This window comes from Thunnus maccoyii, chromosome 11 (assembly GCF_910596095.1).
Source record: "Thunnus maccoyii chromosome 11, fThuMac1.1, whole genome shotgun sequence".
NCBI lineage: Eukaryota > Metazoa > Chordata > Actinopteri > Scombriformes > Scombridae > Thunnus > Thunnus maccoyii.
The window spans coordinates 20,571,918-20,586,902 of record NC_056543.1 but is presented as its reverse complement, the minus strand read 5'-3'; the positions used below and the strand labels follow the sequence as shown (position 1 = coordinate 20,586,902).

The following is a 14,985-nucleotide window of genomic DNA, read 5'->3' as shown; positions in this document are numbered from 1 at the left end:
TATTTGAGTCCTATTGTAGAACAAATGTCAAGTGTGTTAGACTGTAATATCTGTAGGTGTTTTTGCAGATACATTTTAGGGGGTCTTTTCAATCTAAATAATTGATTTCCAAGTTCACTATGAATATGGTTGTTTAACTTGGATCACTTATATTGTATGACAGGTTCTCAGCACCAAGCCTCCAGATGTAGAACTGAAATGTAGGACATGAACTATGTAACTAAGTCTCCAGTATTTGCACTATATGCAACCTGGGGATCAATGTTGTAAAAAGAAGTTGTAAGATAACAGATTTGATTCTTGTAAAAGTGGAAAAAAAATATCGTGATCAAGACAGTGAACTATTCCTAAGTAGGATGAGTCAATTTATCTGGGTAAATGTACAGTATGATATGTAATTCAGAGGGAAGGACCTTAAAGCTGCTGCTTGCATTCAGCTACTTACTGATCATTACTCCTCCACCAAAATGTTCATATCATAGACGAAAGAGCCAAGAGAGTTCAAGTGGATGCACATGTTTCTTTTTTACTTTACTGACATAAATCTTTTGTAAAGGGAAGCCATTATTCAGGACCACTATCTGCACATTTAATGGATGAGCACTTCATATTATTGCTTAGGATGGAGGGTTTAACAGTTACGGTGCAGAAGAAATACAATATTTCTTGTTGCAACAGATGAATATTGTCAAAACCTGGTTGTTATGCCACCATAAGCATCATAAAGCATGAAATGAGTTCAACACAATGCAGAGGTGGTTTTCACTGAACATGCATATTTTGTGCATTCTATATGTAAGGGACAATCAACGAGTAGGTGTGTGTTAAAGGGTTCACATCGAAGCGGAGGGTGGTACTTTGCCTCCACGTCATGCCTTAAAACCGTTTAACACACACATACTTGTTGGTTATCCCTTACTTATTACAAGACTAACTGAAGTGAAAAATGAGTAATGTAATCATTTTCACAGTTTATTTTCAAAAAGGACCAAGCTTGAACTCAATTTGAATTAGATTATTGTATAATAATGATAATACATTTAATTTGTACCACACTGTTCATTCATAGTGAAACTCAAAGTGCTACAGTATTATAACATGTGACTTAACCCTCACATACTGAGCTCTATAACACATTGCTGAACCACAAATCATCCATGAATACCTCATCAGTCATTAATAAATGTGTCATTAATCCTTAATGAAGCTTTCACAGAGCAGACAGAGATCTTTTTCTTCAGGTTTTTATACTTTTTGTTTATGCAGAAAAAACATTTACAATCACACTATATAACAGTCCGATATCACATAAAACAGGAGAGTGATGAATTATATGAAATGTGAAGAATGCAACATGTGTATCAGATATTGTGTGTCAGCTCTACAAAAATGTTTTTAAAAAGTTGAAATATTAACACATTACACTTTTCTATATTCTGGGTCACATTAGGAGAAGTCATTAAATTTCAGGCTGTAAGAAAAAAGTGTTTAGTGTGTTTTTACTCATCTCACATGTAAAAATATATCACATTTGACTCTGAACAGAATGTAACTTTATGTTCCACCAACATTAAATCATGCACTTTGAGCTTAGCTGAATAGCAACTAACCACTTCCTTTTCTCTGAGCCACCTCAACAGTGATGTTTAAGTTCCAGTCTTTCATTTCATTCTGAAGGTTATCATGTTCAGTCAAGACCAAGCAGCTCTGCTCTCCATTCAGCTATTAATTATGTGCCATGTCTTTGCAGGTAAAGTGGAGATTTATGTTTGTGATTCATGCTTTTCTCTTGATTTCACTACAGATTTCATGTTATAATGATTGTTTCCTTTAATGTTAGAGGTTCGTCAAGTTGACGTCGTGGACATACTGGTGTCTGAGGGAGACGCCACCGTTTTGACTTGCAACATGACAAATGCAAAGCAAATCAGCTGGACCAAAGGAAGAATACTTTTTACTTTTAATGTCTTAAACAATCAGACATTTTCAAATGTCGCCACTCAAAGAATGAGCATAGACTCAAACTTTCCTTCAAAGCTGAATATTCTTGATGTTCAGCATGAAGATGCAGGACTTTATAAGTGTGAAGTAACTACTGAAAGAGGTGTAAGGATTACTGAGTGGAATTTAACCGTTGGAGACGGGGTGTTGGAGATCTCTGAAGGTAGGTAGTGCATGAAGCAGGTTAAATCATGTCTACACATTTCAGAGCTCAAACTGCATGCTACTTCAATAATTCACATCTGATTTTGTGCAGAAGTCAGTTCATGGAGCTATTATCTTTACATACGTACACCTGTAATTGGATTGCTTCTTTGTGGCTTGGCTGCAGCAGTTTGCCTCTGCAGGTGAGTAATAGCCTTTAGATTTCAGATTTGAAATTTATTTCATTCTCATTTGTTTTGGTGCAGAAACGTTGTCAGCAATGGGAACTAAGGCTGATTTCAGTATAAATCTCAACCACATCACATCTGTCCGACTTTAAATGGTCAGTTTATCTAAATTACAAACAAACCAGTTTCTGATTTTCTGCCTCCATCGAGCAGATAGACTTTTGGTTTTGAAATTTTGTGAGATTTCCGCCTCCATCCCTCCAGGGGAGGTAAGAGGAATCACATTTCCGTGTTTGGTGTTTCCAATACTCTGAATAATCCATAAATCTATCAACTAGAACTCAACTGTTTTCATAGTGACTTTTTCTTCAATTTCATTGTAGTTCCATTCAAATCTGTTCACAGTGAGACCTGTGGATTGTCTGTAGTAACAAGGACATTGTTTCTGCAAAGACAAATGTTTTAAATGTCATTTTCAATACTGTGAGCAGCATAAACTAAGTTTCATTCATCTGTATCGTAGAGTGGATACAGAAATCTGAAAATGTATTTAATTAGTAAATACACATACAACTATTTTACTGACCTTGAAATGTCCTTGGTCTGTGGTATTTTGTGCACAGCTGAGGGTACAAGGAAATGCAGAAAGTGACGCGACCTGGGGGAAGTGTACATCCTGCAATTACAAACATACACATTGTTGTTTTACAGGCTCGTTCCAGTATGTTTAGACTTGATATACTTAATTCTAATCACTAATAGGCAAAAAAATTACAAAATAAAAAAGAACAAGGGCTGAGCATCGATATCGGTCCTTATGCAATACCTTACTGTAGGAGATATAAACATGATTTGAACCTTTAATTTTAATTTATCAAAATATATCAAACTGCTCAATGTGTCAATGTTAAATAAAATGTTTTGCCTACATAAAATATACTCTGAAGTTTAAATGTTTCCTGGAAGAATCTGACAAAGCATCCAATGCTGACTTTTGATACTTGACACTTTTTTATACTTTGTGATACATTTTGATTCAAAGTATTGAGGTGCAGCCCTACAATCATCAGTATTTCTCCAGCGTGATATTTGAAACAGCAGTTGTACCTTAATACCGGGAAATACACACAATATAATTCAACATAAAATATGAATGTAATGTAAATTAAAAAAAAAAAAAATCTCACTAATCAAAATATTTTAGAGATGTTTTTTGATGTTGGTGGGCACTCATGATCTCAGTATTTCTAAAGTCCTTGTTATGACCCTGGTTGCTATGGAGATTAGGCATGTACTTGTAGCTATATGCCTAAGCTCCAATGCATGTATCCATGGTGTATATGCAGAGAATGCATGGATGCTTGTATGTCACTGAATAGTAATGCAAACAGAATAACTATAAAGAATTGACAATAATGCAACTGAGCGTCAACAAACTATTGCTTCATTCACTGTTCTGCCAGAAACAGGATTTTAGTTAACCAAAGTTAACCAAATGTTGGTAAATGTAACCATATTGCTGTTAATCACAACAGTAATAAAAACATGATAACAGTCACTAATGGCACAAAATGATACTTGTGAGTATCAATGTATAACAAAATAAAAAAGACCAGAATGTTTTGAAGAATCCATGTTGACGACTTCAAACATTTAGTTTTTCCAGACAAACAGTCCAAAACCCAAAGATGTTTAATATACAATAATATAAAACAAAGAAAAGCAGCAAATCCTCACATTGAAGAAGCTGCAACCAGAGAATGTTTGATATTTTTACTTGACAAATGATTAAAATGATTCATCAAATATCAAAATAGTTGCTGATTCATTTTCGAGTAATCAATTAATCAATTTCTTTTTCACTTCTACTTTTAAAACAATTTATTTGTGTTTCACTGTCCCATGCGTGAACTCAGTCTCTTATAATAATGTGTCTGAAACACTTGGAAATAGTCTGGAGCAAAGTGTCATTATCGATCACAATTCTGTCTCAGCAGAAAACTCAGGACCACGACATCAAACCAGGACCCAGTCCCAGACCAGTTTCCTCTTCAATCGGGGTAGAGGTAAGAAGAACTTCACACAGTCATGTTTTTCTGCTTTGCTTTGCTTTTCGTTTTTCCTTTCTGCATCAAACTTTATTTTTACTTTCTGTCTCTATAGGTGGTCCCTCCTCAACTGCAGGGTGATGTGGACCGTAGGATAAATAACAAGCAGAGGAGTCAGTACTTGGAGAGGCTCAATTCAATCTATGGTCTATAATGAAGTAGTGGTTTAAATTGTCCAGCAGATGGTGATAAAGGCTCAGCCAAAGTTGTGTGAGAAAAGATAAAGGATGTTACTGTGAAGACAAGTGCATTAAATTAAAGCCCCAATCCATTATTGGTGCACATCACTAATTTTGTCCAGGTGCAAAGGGAAAAGCTATGAGAGTTTTTATGTGTGTGTGACTTTTGTATATGTGCTTCTAAAATACTTGCTTATTTGTTTACATGGTTTAAATTTAATAAAGAATCAACTCAAGTACTATTTCTACTTCTTTACATACTGTACATATGTTACTGTAAATAAAAATGTTCTAATATTTGTAACAGAGACTTTTTTATTGAAAGATACTGAAAATAAGTCTTATCAATTGTCTACAGGATACTCTTAGAAATGACATCTTCTGAAGTAGACTGTACTGGATGTTTAAACCAGGCAGTCGGTTTTTAAACCAACTGCGTGTCAGTACATTTATGGCTCAAAAGGAGATGTGAGACGCTCTGTTTCAGTATAAAACAGAACATTTATCAGAGCTGACATCTTATTTCAGTAATTGGCTTTCAACATCATTGTGTAAACTAAGAGCAGGGAGAAGGTTCTGCATAACTCAAGTAGCATGAAATAAAGATGATGGAGAAGATGATGACCAGCCTCTTATGAGTATCACTCATTTTTCAGTCTGTTGTTGTACAGTCCTGCTGTGGAACATGAGACCTTGTGGGTTTGCATCATCTTGACGGCCATAAATAGAAACATTTAGACAAAAGGTTGAAGAAAACTATCTGTGTAATATTGACAAACATCTACTCATTCAAGCAACACATGCTGTAACATATAACTCAATTCACTGACACGTCATGATCTGTTAACCTGTAGATTCCAGCAGGATTCTTCTGTTTGAAAAACTAGAGACAAACAATTATACGGATGTCCATGCTAGTCAGTTACAGTTGACACATTTAATGATGCATTTAAAAAATATTACTCATTATAGCCACTAGCTAGATAACAAATATATCACAAATGATGACATCACTCTTCTCTTAGACTTTTATCAGATTTGGTCTTCACCCAGGAAGTGCTCTATATAACATCATAAAGGCCAGGTGGTGCGTTTTACAAGCTTTTCAAAGCAGAGGTGATTGTGTATAGGAAGAGGGAGGCAGCTGATGCTGGTAAAAGACTACATGTTGAATGACAATTATACAATACAATTAATTGTACCCTGCACCAGCAGGGGCTGCTGGAATCACCTTTTCCCTCCTTCCCACTACTTCTCACAACATAAAAGTAGTAGGTCAGCATATGAAAGGAGAGTATGTGCCACTATCTGTGTGTGATGGCATTAACTACAGTTATAATGATACTAGCATTGCTAAAGAAGCATAGAGTTATGTCAAACAGTCAATAAAGTCAGTTACTGAAGGCCAGTGTGCAGTAGGCACCCTGCAGACAGCTTCTTTGCTTTTCCTCCGGTCTTCCTTCCTTTCTCTCCTCTCTCTCTCTCACTCTCTCTCTCTCTCTCTCTCTCTCTTTCTTATAGCAGGGCTGATGGAGCAGAATTTGATTATATGTTGAAGATCTATTTAAAGTTTGACAAGAGGCCTGCAGAGGTTGTGCGGTTCAAAGGAGAAAAAAAAGCAAGCTACTTCAATTTATTTGACAGTGGTAGAAACACTGTTCAGTGTGTCTTGGTGTGTTTATTGTGCTTTTATGAAGGGGCATCAGTGCTTTATAGATGCCTAATGAAACACACATGACACCTTCCACTCTCTCTGCTTTGTTGCATGATGTTACTGCATGTGTTTGTGTGTGCATGAGAGGATTTTTTTTTCTTTTTGTCCAAATGCCAGGTTAATGCACAAGGTCTTCAGTAATGGCAGTCAGCAGGCACCCTTGACCACATTCACCAGAGACTGAGTGAGAAGAGGACCGGATACCAAGCAAGAAAAGAGAACGTTGCCTCTCACCAACCCTGAAAGGTTCACACCCACCCAACACATGAATCTCTTCAGAATCATCTCATCTGGTTCCATTAAGGAAGTGAAAACTCTGTCTTTAAAAAACATGTCATTAGCATAGAGTCACCGTTTTGATTCCTCTTTCCCTCTCTTCGATATCTACAACTACTGTAGGGAATTATGAGGGCACAACAGTATCGTGGGCATTAGAGTGAAACAGTCCTCAAGCATGATATCAAATTCTGCAAGGCCCTTCCACAAATAAATGCACCTAACACAGGAAGCCTCAACCCTTAGACACGTACTTTCACACCCACGTACACATGCACATGGGCACAAACACACATCTCACACGTACATACAGAATCAATAATACATGACTTGTCAAGTCACCAAGAGCACTTAAGGTGTACACACACACATGCATGCACAAACACAGAAATCTAAATCTAAATCACATTCAAACTTATTCTGTAGCTTCTCAAGACAAAGAAAAGTCTCATCTTTTGTTTCCTCAACTGCTGGAAAAGTGAAAGGGGTTAGCGCTGAAGTTAGCAACAAGCTAACCTAACCTGATGACGCTAAACACAGAAACAGAGTAAGGTCTGGCTGCTGAGTCTCTCCCAAAATAAGTCTTTAACGCTACGGATGTAATCCCACCTCGAACCACAATGTGGGTTGCAACGGCAGAGTGGCGCTGTCCATATTGACTCAAAGCAAATCAACGTCATTTATGAGGTATTTTTTATATATTTCTCGAGAACTGCTCATACTAACAACTTCACACATCAACATTGCACTTCCTTGATTCCCCAGCAATCCACCTGCCAGGTATAAAGTAGATCAGATGAACGGTTCTCAAGATAAACATTCATACATAGAGTGGGGGAAATAAGAGAGAGAGAAAAAAGAAATCACAACATTCCAATCAATAAAATAAGTTATGTGTATTAAATTGGAGTGACACAGAAAAAAAGTATTGAACACACGAAATGAAATGTAGTTAATACTTGATGGAGAAGCCTTTGTTTGCAATGACAGCTTCAAGACGCTTCCAGTACAAAGAAACTAATCTCTCACTGTGTTCAGGGGGGATTTTGGCTCATTCTTCTAAGCAGTCTCCAAATGTTGAAGGTTCTGGAGGGCCCGCTGGTGAATCTTTATCTTCAGTTCCTTCCACAAATGTTCTATTGGGTTCAAGTCGGGTGATTGACTGGGCCATTCCAACATCTTTATTTTCTTTCTCTGGAACCAGTTGAGTCTCCTTTGCAGTATGTTTTGGATCATTGTCCTGTTGGAAGGTCCACCCGCATCTCATCCTCACTGTCCTGGTGGATGGCAACAGATTCTTCTCAAGAATATCCCCATACATGGCTCTATTAGTTTTCCCTTCAACAATGTGGATTCTGCTGGTACCATGAGGAGAGAAACAGCCCCATACCATAATACTTCCACCTCCGAACTTCATTGTAGGTGTGGTATTTTTAGGGTCATATGCAGAGCTATTTCTCCTCCAAACATGATATGTACTGTTATTGCCAAAAATTTGAATTTAATTTAATTAAGACTTATTTTCAATATCTTTAAATTAAAAGTCTTTCTGTTACAAATATTAGAAAGTTTTTTACAGCAACATATGTACAGTATGTAAAGAAGTAGAAATAGTTCTTTAGATGATTCTTTATTAAATTTAAACTATGTAAACAAATAAGCAAGTATTTTAGAAGCACATATACAAAAGTCACACACACACAAAACTCTCATAGCTTTTCCCTTTGCACCTGGACAAAATTAGTGATGTGCACCAATAATGGATTGGGGCTTTAATTTAATGCACTTGTCTTCACAGTAACATCCTTTATCTTTTCTCACACAACTTTGGCTGAGCCTTTATCACCATCTGCTGGACAGTTTAAACAACTACTTCATTATATACCATAGATTGAATTGAGCCTCTCCAAGTACTGACTCCTCTGCTTATTATTCGTCCTACAGTCCACAACACCCTGCAGTTGAGGAGGGACCACCTATAGAGACAGAAAGTAAAAATAAAGTTCAATGCAGAAAGGAAAAATGAAAAGCAAAGCAAAGCAGAAAAACATGACTGTGTGAAGTTCTTCTTACCTCTCCCCCCGACTGAAGAGGAAACTGGTCTGGGACTGGGTCCTGGTTTGTTGTCGTGGTCCTGAGTTTTCTGCTGAGACAGAATCATGATCGATAATGACACTTTGCTCCAGACTATTTCCAAATGTTTCAGACACATTATTATAAGAGACTGAGTTCACGCATGGGACAGTGGAATACAAATAAATTGTTTAAAAGTAGAGGTGAAAAAGAAATTGATTAATTGATTACTCAAAAATGAATCAGCAACTATTTTGATATTTGATGAATCATTTTAATCATTTGTCAAGTAAAAATATCAAACATTCTCTGGTTGCAGCTTCTCTAATGTGAGGATTTGCTGCTTTTCTTTATTTTATATTATTGTACATTGAACATCTTTGGGTTTTGGATTGTTTGTCTGGAAAAACTAAATGTTTGAAGTCGTCAACATGGATTCTTCAAAACATTCTGGTCTTTTTATTTTGTTATACATTGATACTCAGAAGTATCATTTTGTGCCATTAGTGACTGTTATCATGTTTTTATTACTGTTGTGATTAACATCAATATGGTTACATTTACCAACATTTGGTTAACTTGTTGAGGAAATCCAGTTTCTGGCAGAACTGTGAATGAAGCAATAGTTTGTTGACGCTCAGTTGCATTATTGTCAATTCTTTATAGTTATTCTGTTTGCATTACTATTCAGTGACATACAAGCATCCATGCATTGTGAATGTGAATGAAATAAATTTCAAATCTGAAATCTAAAAGCTATTACTCACCTGTAGAGGCAAACTGCTGCAGCCAAGCCACAAAGAAGCAATCCAAGTCCAGGTGTAAGTATGTATAGACAATAGCTCGATGTACTGATTTCTGCACAAAATCAGACGTGAATTATTGAAGTAGCATGCAGTTTGAGCTTTGAAATGTGTAGAAATGATTTAACCTGCTTCATGCTCTACCTACCTTTAGAGATTTCCAACACAGTTAAATTCCACTCAGTAGTCCTTACACCTTTTTCATAAGTTACTTCACACTTATAAAGTCCTGCATCTTCATGCTGAACATCAAGAATATTCAGCTTTGAAGGAAAGTTCGAGTCTATGCTCATTCTTTGAGAGGTGACATTTGAAAATGTCTGATTGTTTAAGACATTAAAAGTAAAAAGTATTCTTCCTTTGGTCCAGCCGATTTGCTTTGCATTTGTCATGTTGCAAGTGAAAACGGTGGCGTTTCCCTCAGACACCAGTATGTCCCCGCAGTCAACTTGATGAACCTCTAACATTAAAGGAAACAATCATTATAACATGAAATCTGTAGTGAAATCAAGAGAAAAGCATGAATCACAAACATAAATTTCCACTTTACCTGCAAAGACATGGCACATAATTAATAGCTGAATGGAGAGCAGAGCTGCTTGGTCTTGACTGAACATAATAACCTTCAGAATGAAATGAAAGACTGGAACTTAAACATCACTGTTGAGGTGGCTCAGAGAAAAGGAAGTGGTTAGTTGCTATTCAGCTAAGCTCAAAGTGTATGACTTAATGTTGGTGGAAAATAAAGTTACATTCTGTTCAGAGTCAAATGTGATATAATTTTACATGTGAGACGAGTAAAAACACACTAAACACTTTTTTTCTTTTAGGCTGAAATTTAATGACTTCTCCTAATGTGACCCAGGATATACAAACATGTTAATATTTCAACTTTAAAAACATTTTTGTGCAGCTGATACACATGTTGAATTCTTAACATTACATATAACAATAAACAATGAAAATGTCAAGTTAAACTGTTCACTACAGACTGTAATAACTTTTCCCCGGCAGTGTATATAATAGAACTGTATACAGTGAAAAGTTTTATAACACCCTCATTTTTCCAGTTTTTATTTAGATTTAAGCCGTTCCAACCCAGCAAGTCCAGTGAATAACCATAAATGGTACAAACGTAAGCAGTAAACTGCCAGAGGTAAGAAAAAGAAAAAGGTTTAGGTTACCAGAAACTGAAAAATAATGTAATTTCAGAAGTTCATTTCAAGTAATGGTTTAACAACTTACAGCTTTTCTGCAGCAATGAACGTAAATGAAGCATTTAAAGCTGATGAAAATATTTCCTGCAGGTGTCCAAAATTTTGTTGATTTCTTCCAAATCCTCTGGCACCCTGGACCAAAAGGGCTACCACTGCATTTTGCAGAGTCATGCAATATCCTCTGGTCTAGTTGGTCAGGGGTTCCTCCTACAGCAAGATAATGACCCAGAACATACATCCACACTGTCAGAACTATCTTAGAAGAAAAGAACAAGATGGTAGGCCTCATGAAACCAGCACAGTCATTGAACTGGTTTGGGATGAACTGGAGAGAAGGATGAAAGCAAAGCAACCTGCAACACATTTGTGGGAACAACTGCAACAGTGCTGGAAAAATCTTTCCAAACAATATTTGATTTCTATTGTAGAAAGAATGTCACAAGTGTGTTAGAGTCGAACAGAATGATGTCACGCAGGCTCAATCTGGTGCTACACATCTAATGAGGGTCTGCAGAATGCACAAATATCACTTTAAGTTGACAATCGCTACACAGTGTTTTCTGCTTCTATCTTGTACACACAGATTCTCAGTATCTGATTTGCTCACACAAGACTTTGTTGTGACTTCCCCCTGCACATACACTGCTCACATAGTGACACTGACACCTGTGGTGATTTAGTGGTACTGCTGCCTAACAATGACACTGGCAATGAATAACGTACCATAAATTTTTAACTAAAATGAACATTTTCCTCTCATAAACACACATAACGCCTAGGAAACATATATATATGTATATAACAGTGGAAGCTGGTCCATAGAGGCAGAGGAGGTTGCTCCTCCTCTATTTTTTGAGAGGCAAGAGGGAGATCAAAATATTAAAAAAGAATATTTGGTTGAAATAAACTATCACCAAATCTTGGTATTATTTATAAAATCTTTTTTTTCTCTCTTCTTTGGAAAAAATCCATTATTGAAATTCTGGTTAAAATGCTTCAACAATGACACCTGCAGGGCAGAAGGAGAAAGGGCAGTCTGTGTGAAGTGGTGGTGGGGAGCAGTGGGGGAGAGTGAGGGGGAGTGGGGGGACAGAGGAAGACGGGCTCCTGCTGTCCTCCACAGGGCGGAATCTCCTACATCAATTTAATGTACGTCACTTTTTTCATGCTTATCTATGATTGGCCAAGACACGTAAAATGACGCCCCATTTTTACTTTCTGATGTGAACCTACACTTTTAGATCTGTGAATGTTTTTAGTGTTCAATCTTTCAAGTATTCAGCACTGATCTGAACCTGTATCACATTATAAGCTTTGTGGTACTTTATATATTTCTGTATACTAAGAAAATAGACACAGGAAACACGTGTAAATCATGTGATATGTTGTCTGTTTCTGATGAGAACATAAATCTGTTGTCACAGTAGAACAATACTATTATATAAATTTGAAATGCTAAAATGAGCACTTCTTTGTTCAGAAACAATATGTAAATGCTAAATGTCTTTAGATAAGCAGCCCTTTCACCACTCAGGCGTTTTTGTTTTTGAAAGAAAATTGTTTTAATGGCATATAAAATTGCCCTCCACCCCTCTGATTTCATTGAGTGGGGGACAATGATATAGTACGATGCGGTTTGTTGTAGGATTCCATGTTGGTGTTCCTCCTGTCCTCCCCAATTTTTTGAGTCACCAGCCGCCACTGGTATGTACGCTAATGATGCTGTGCGACACATACGCTTTCTCCTCTAACCGGAAATGCGCCCAACACATGCTGCTTATTCATCTTTACAAGCGGCTTTGAGTGAGTGTTTAAATTTATTTGTTTTCTGCAGCAAATAAATTTTAATTTGCAGCTATTTCTGAGTGCTGCGCATTCATTTGCCTGTGTTATGTGTGTTATGTGTTTTTTTCTTCATAGCTTTATTTACAAAGGACATGCAGAACAAAAACACGATAACAGAAAGAAAAAGAGAGGGAGATGACAAGGGGATTATTACAAAGACACAATAGCCACACAACAACATAAATGCACAGAAAATCATTATTTTACATACATTTCAGAATAATAACAAGTCAGAAGTCTGCCAGTCAGAAGTCCAAACTTTTGACTGGTAGACTGTAAGTCGATGCAATTTCATGGCTTCTTTTGTTTAGTTTAATACATTTTGTCAGGAAGTCAAAGTAGGTCTATAATTTAGTCATTCATGAAGTGGGGGGAAGCTCAGTAAAGTATCTTTCATTTACACACGTTAACATGATATTTACCCATTGATACTATTAATTATTGAAAAACAGAATGTAACTTTATGTTCCACCTACATTAATTGATACACTTTGAACTTAGCTGAACACACAACTAACCACTTCCTTTCCTCTGAGCCACCTCAACAGTGATGGTTAAGTTCCAGTCTTTCATTTCATTCTGAAGGTTATTATGTTCAGTCAAGACCAAGCAGCTCTGCTCTCCATTCAGCTATTAATTATGTGCCATGTCTTTGCAGGTAAAGTGGAGATTTGTGTTTGTGATTCATGCTTTTCTCTTGATTTCACTACGGATTTCATTTTATAATGATTGTTTCCTTTAATGTTAGAAGTTCGTCGAGTTGACTTCAGGGACATACTGGTGTCTGAGGGAAACGCCACCGTTTTGACTTGCAACATGACAAATGCAAAGCAAATCAGCTGGACCAAAGGAAGAATACTTTTTACTTTTAATGTCTTAAACAATCAGACATTTTCAAATGTCACCTCTCAAAGAATGAGCCTAGACTCAAACTTTCCTTCAAAGCTGAATATTCTTGATGTTCAGCATGAAGATGCAGGACTTAATAAGTGTGAAGTAACTTATGACAAAGGCGTAAGGATTACTGAGTGAATTTAATCGTTGGAGACGGGGTGTTGGAGATCTCTAAAGGTAGGTAGAGCATGAAGCAGGGCAAATCAAGTCTACACATTTCAAAGCTCAAACTGCATGCTACTTCAATAATTCACATCTGATTTTATGCAGAAGTCAGTTCATGGAGCTATTATCTATACATACGTACACCTGTAATTGGATTGCTTCTTTGTGGCTTGGCTGCAGCAGTTTGCCTCTGCAGGTGAGTAATAGCTTTTAGATTTTGAAATGTATTTCATTCTCATTTGTTCTGGTGCAGAAATGTTGTCAGCAATGGGAACTAGGGCTGATTTGAGTATAAAACTCAATCACATCACATCTGTCCGAATTTAAACGGTCAGTTTATCTAAATTACAAACAAACCACTTTCTAATTTTCTGCCTCCATCGAGCCATGCAGATAGACTTTTGGTTTTGAAATTCTGTGAGATTTCCACCTCCATCCCTCCAGGGGAGGTAAGAGGAATAAAATTTCCGTGTTTGGTGTTTCCAATACTCTGAATAATCCATAAATCTATCAACTAGAGCTCAGCTGTTTTCATAGTGGGCCACAACACCAAACCGGGACCCAGTCCCAGACCAGTTTCCTCTTCAGTCGGGGGGAGAGGTAAGAAGAACTTCACACAGTCATGTTTTTATGCTTTTCTTTTTTCCTTTCTGCACTGAACTTTATTTTTACTTTCTGTCTCTATAGGTGGTCCCTCCTCAACTGCAGGGTGATGTGGACCGTAGGACAAATAACAAGCAGAGGAGTTAGTACTTGGAGAAGCTCAATTCAATCTATGGTCTCTACTGAGCTGATATTTAAATGAAAGCCACAACTTTTAGAACAACCCCATTTTTCCAGTTTTTATTAATAGTTTAATGTCTTAATGTACTCTGAGATTAAAACATAGAACAAATAAACTAGAGTTAAAAACAAGAAATGACGAAAACCTTTTGCTTAACATTTTCTTGAATAGTAGGTGAACAATCAATAAATGTAATATACTGTATATATTTAAATTTGAACAAATCTCAAGACTTTTGTGTTGATTTTTTTTTTTTCATTTGGGAAGAAAGAAAGAAAGAAAGAAAGAACTCATTTACTGTGATATCTGTGAAATGAAGTAGTCATTTAAATTGTCCAGCAGGTGTTGATAAAGTCAAGTGCATTAAATTAAAGCCCCAATCCATTATTGGTGCACATCACTAATTTTGTCCAGTTGCAAAGGGAAAATTTATTATCTCACTACATTTATTAGGCAGCTACAGTTACTATTAACTTTTTATGTTAAGTTTTCATCCAAAACATATGATCAGTTTATGATGTGTTTTAGAGAAAATTACCCAACAGTAAATTAAACAGTTAAGATTGAATCCGTTGTAAATACCGAAATAATGAG

At 36.5% G+C, this 14,985-nt stretch overlaps 1 protein-coding gene and 2 long non-coding RNA genes across 5 annotated transcripts; 2 read left to right on the top strand and 1 right to left on the bottom strand.

Moving 5' to 3' along the window:
• The first annotated feature begins 1,608 nt into the window (after positions 1 to 1,608).
• LOC121907042 lies at positions 1,609 to 4,891 on the top strand. 2 transcript variants are annotated; one of them, XR_006098787.1, is made up of 5 exons: positions 1,609 to 1,750; positions 1,841 to 2,164; positions 2,258 to 2,348; positions 4,331 to 4,399; positions 4,497 to 4,891. It is a non-coding gene; the product is annotated as an uncharacterized LOC121907042 (long non-coding RNA). The 2 variants fall into 2 exon arrangements; XR_006098788.1 differs by having other exon boundaries at positions 4,328 to 4,399.
• Positions 4,892 to 8,277: 3,386 nt separating this feature from the next.
• On the bottom strand, positions 8,278 to 10,493 carry LOC121907036. 2 transcript variants are annotated; one of them, XM_042426356.1, is made up of 5 exons: positions 10,037 to 10,493; positions 9,635 to 9,946; positions 9,451 to 9,541; positions 8,684 to 8,756; positions 8,278 to 8,586 (listed from the first exon to the last, which is right to left on the bottom strand). In XM_042426356.1, the coding sequence occupies exons 1-5, from the start codon at positions 10,101 to 10,103 to the stop codon at positions 8,488 to 8,490; spliced, it is 642 nt and encodes a 213-aa protein (XP_042282290.1). In that variant the 5' UTR covers positions 10,104 to 10,493; the 3' UTR covers positions 8,278 to 8,487. The 2 variants fall into 2 exon arrangements, with proteins under 2 accessions (XP_042282290.1, XP_042282291.1); XM_042426357.1 differs by having other exon boundaries at positions 8,684 to 8,753.
• A 1,809-nt stretch (positions 10,494 to 12,302) lies between these two features.
• LOC121907043 lies at positions 12,303 to 14,881 on the top strand. Its single transcript, XR_006098789.1, has 6 exons — positions 12,303 to 12,506; positions 13,134 to 13,206; positions 13,297 to 13,619; positions 13,713 to 13,803; positions 14,126 to 14,207; positions 14,295 to 14,881. It is a non-coding gene; the product is annotated as an uncharacterized LOC121907043 (long non-coding RNA).
• Positions 14,882 to 14,985: the final 104 nt, after the last annotated feature.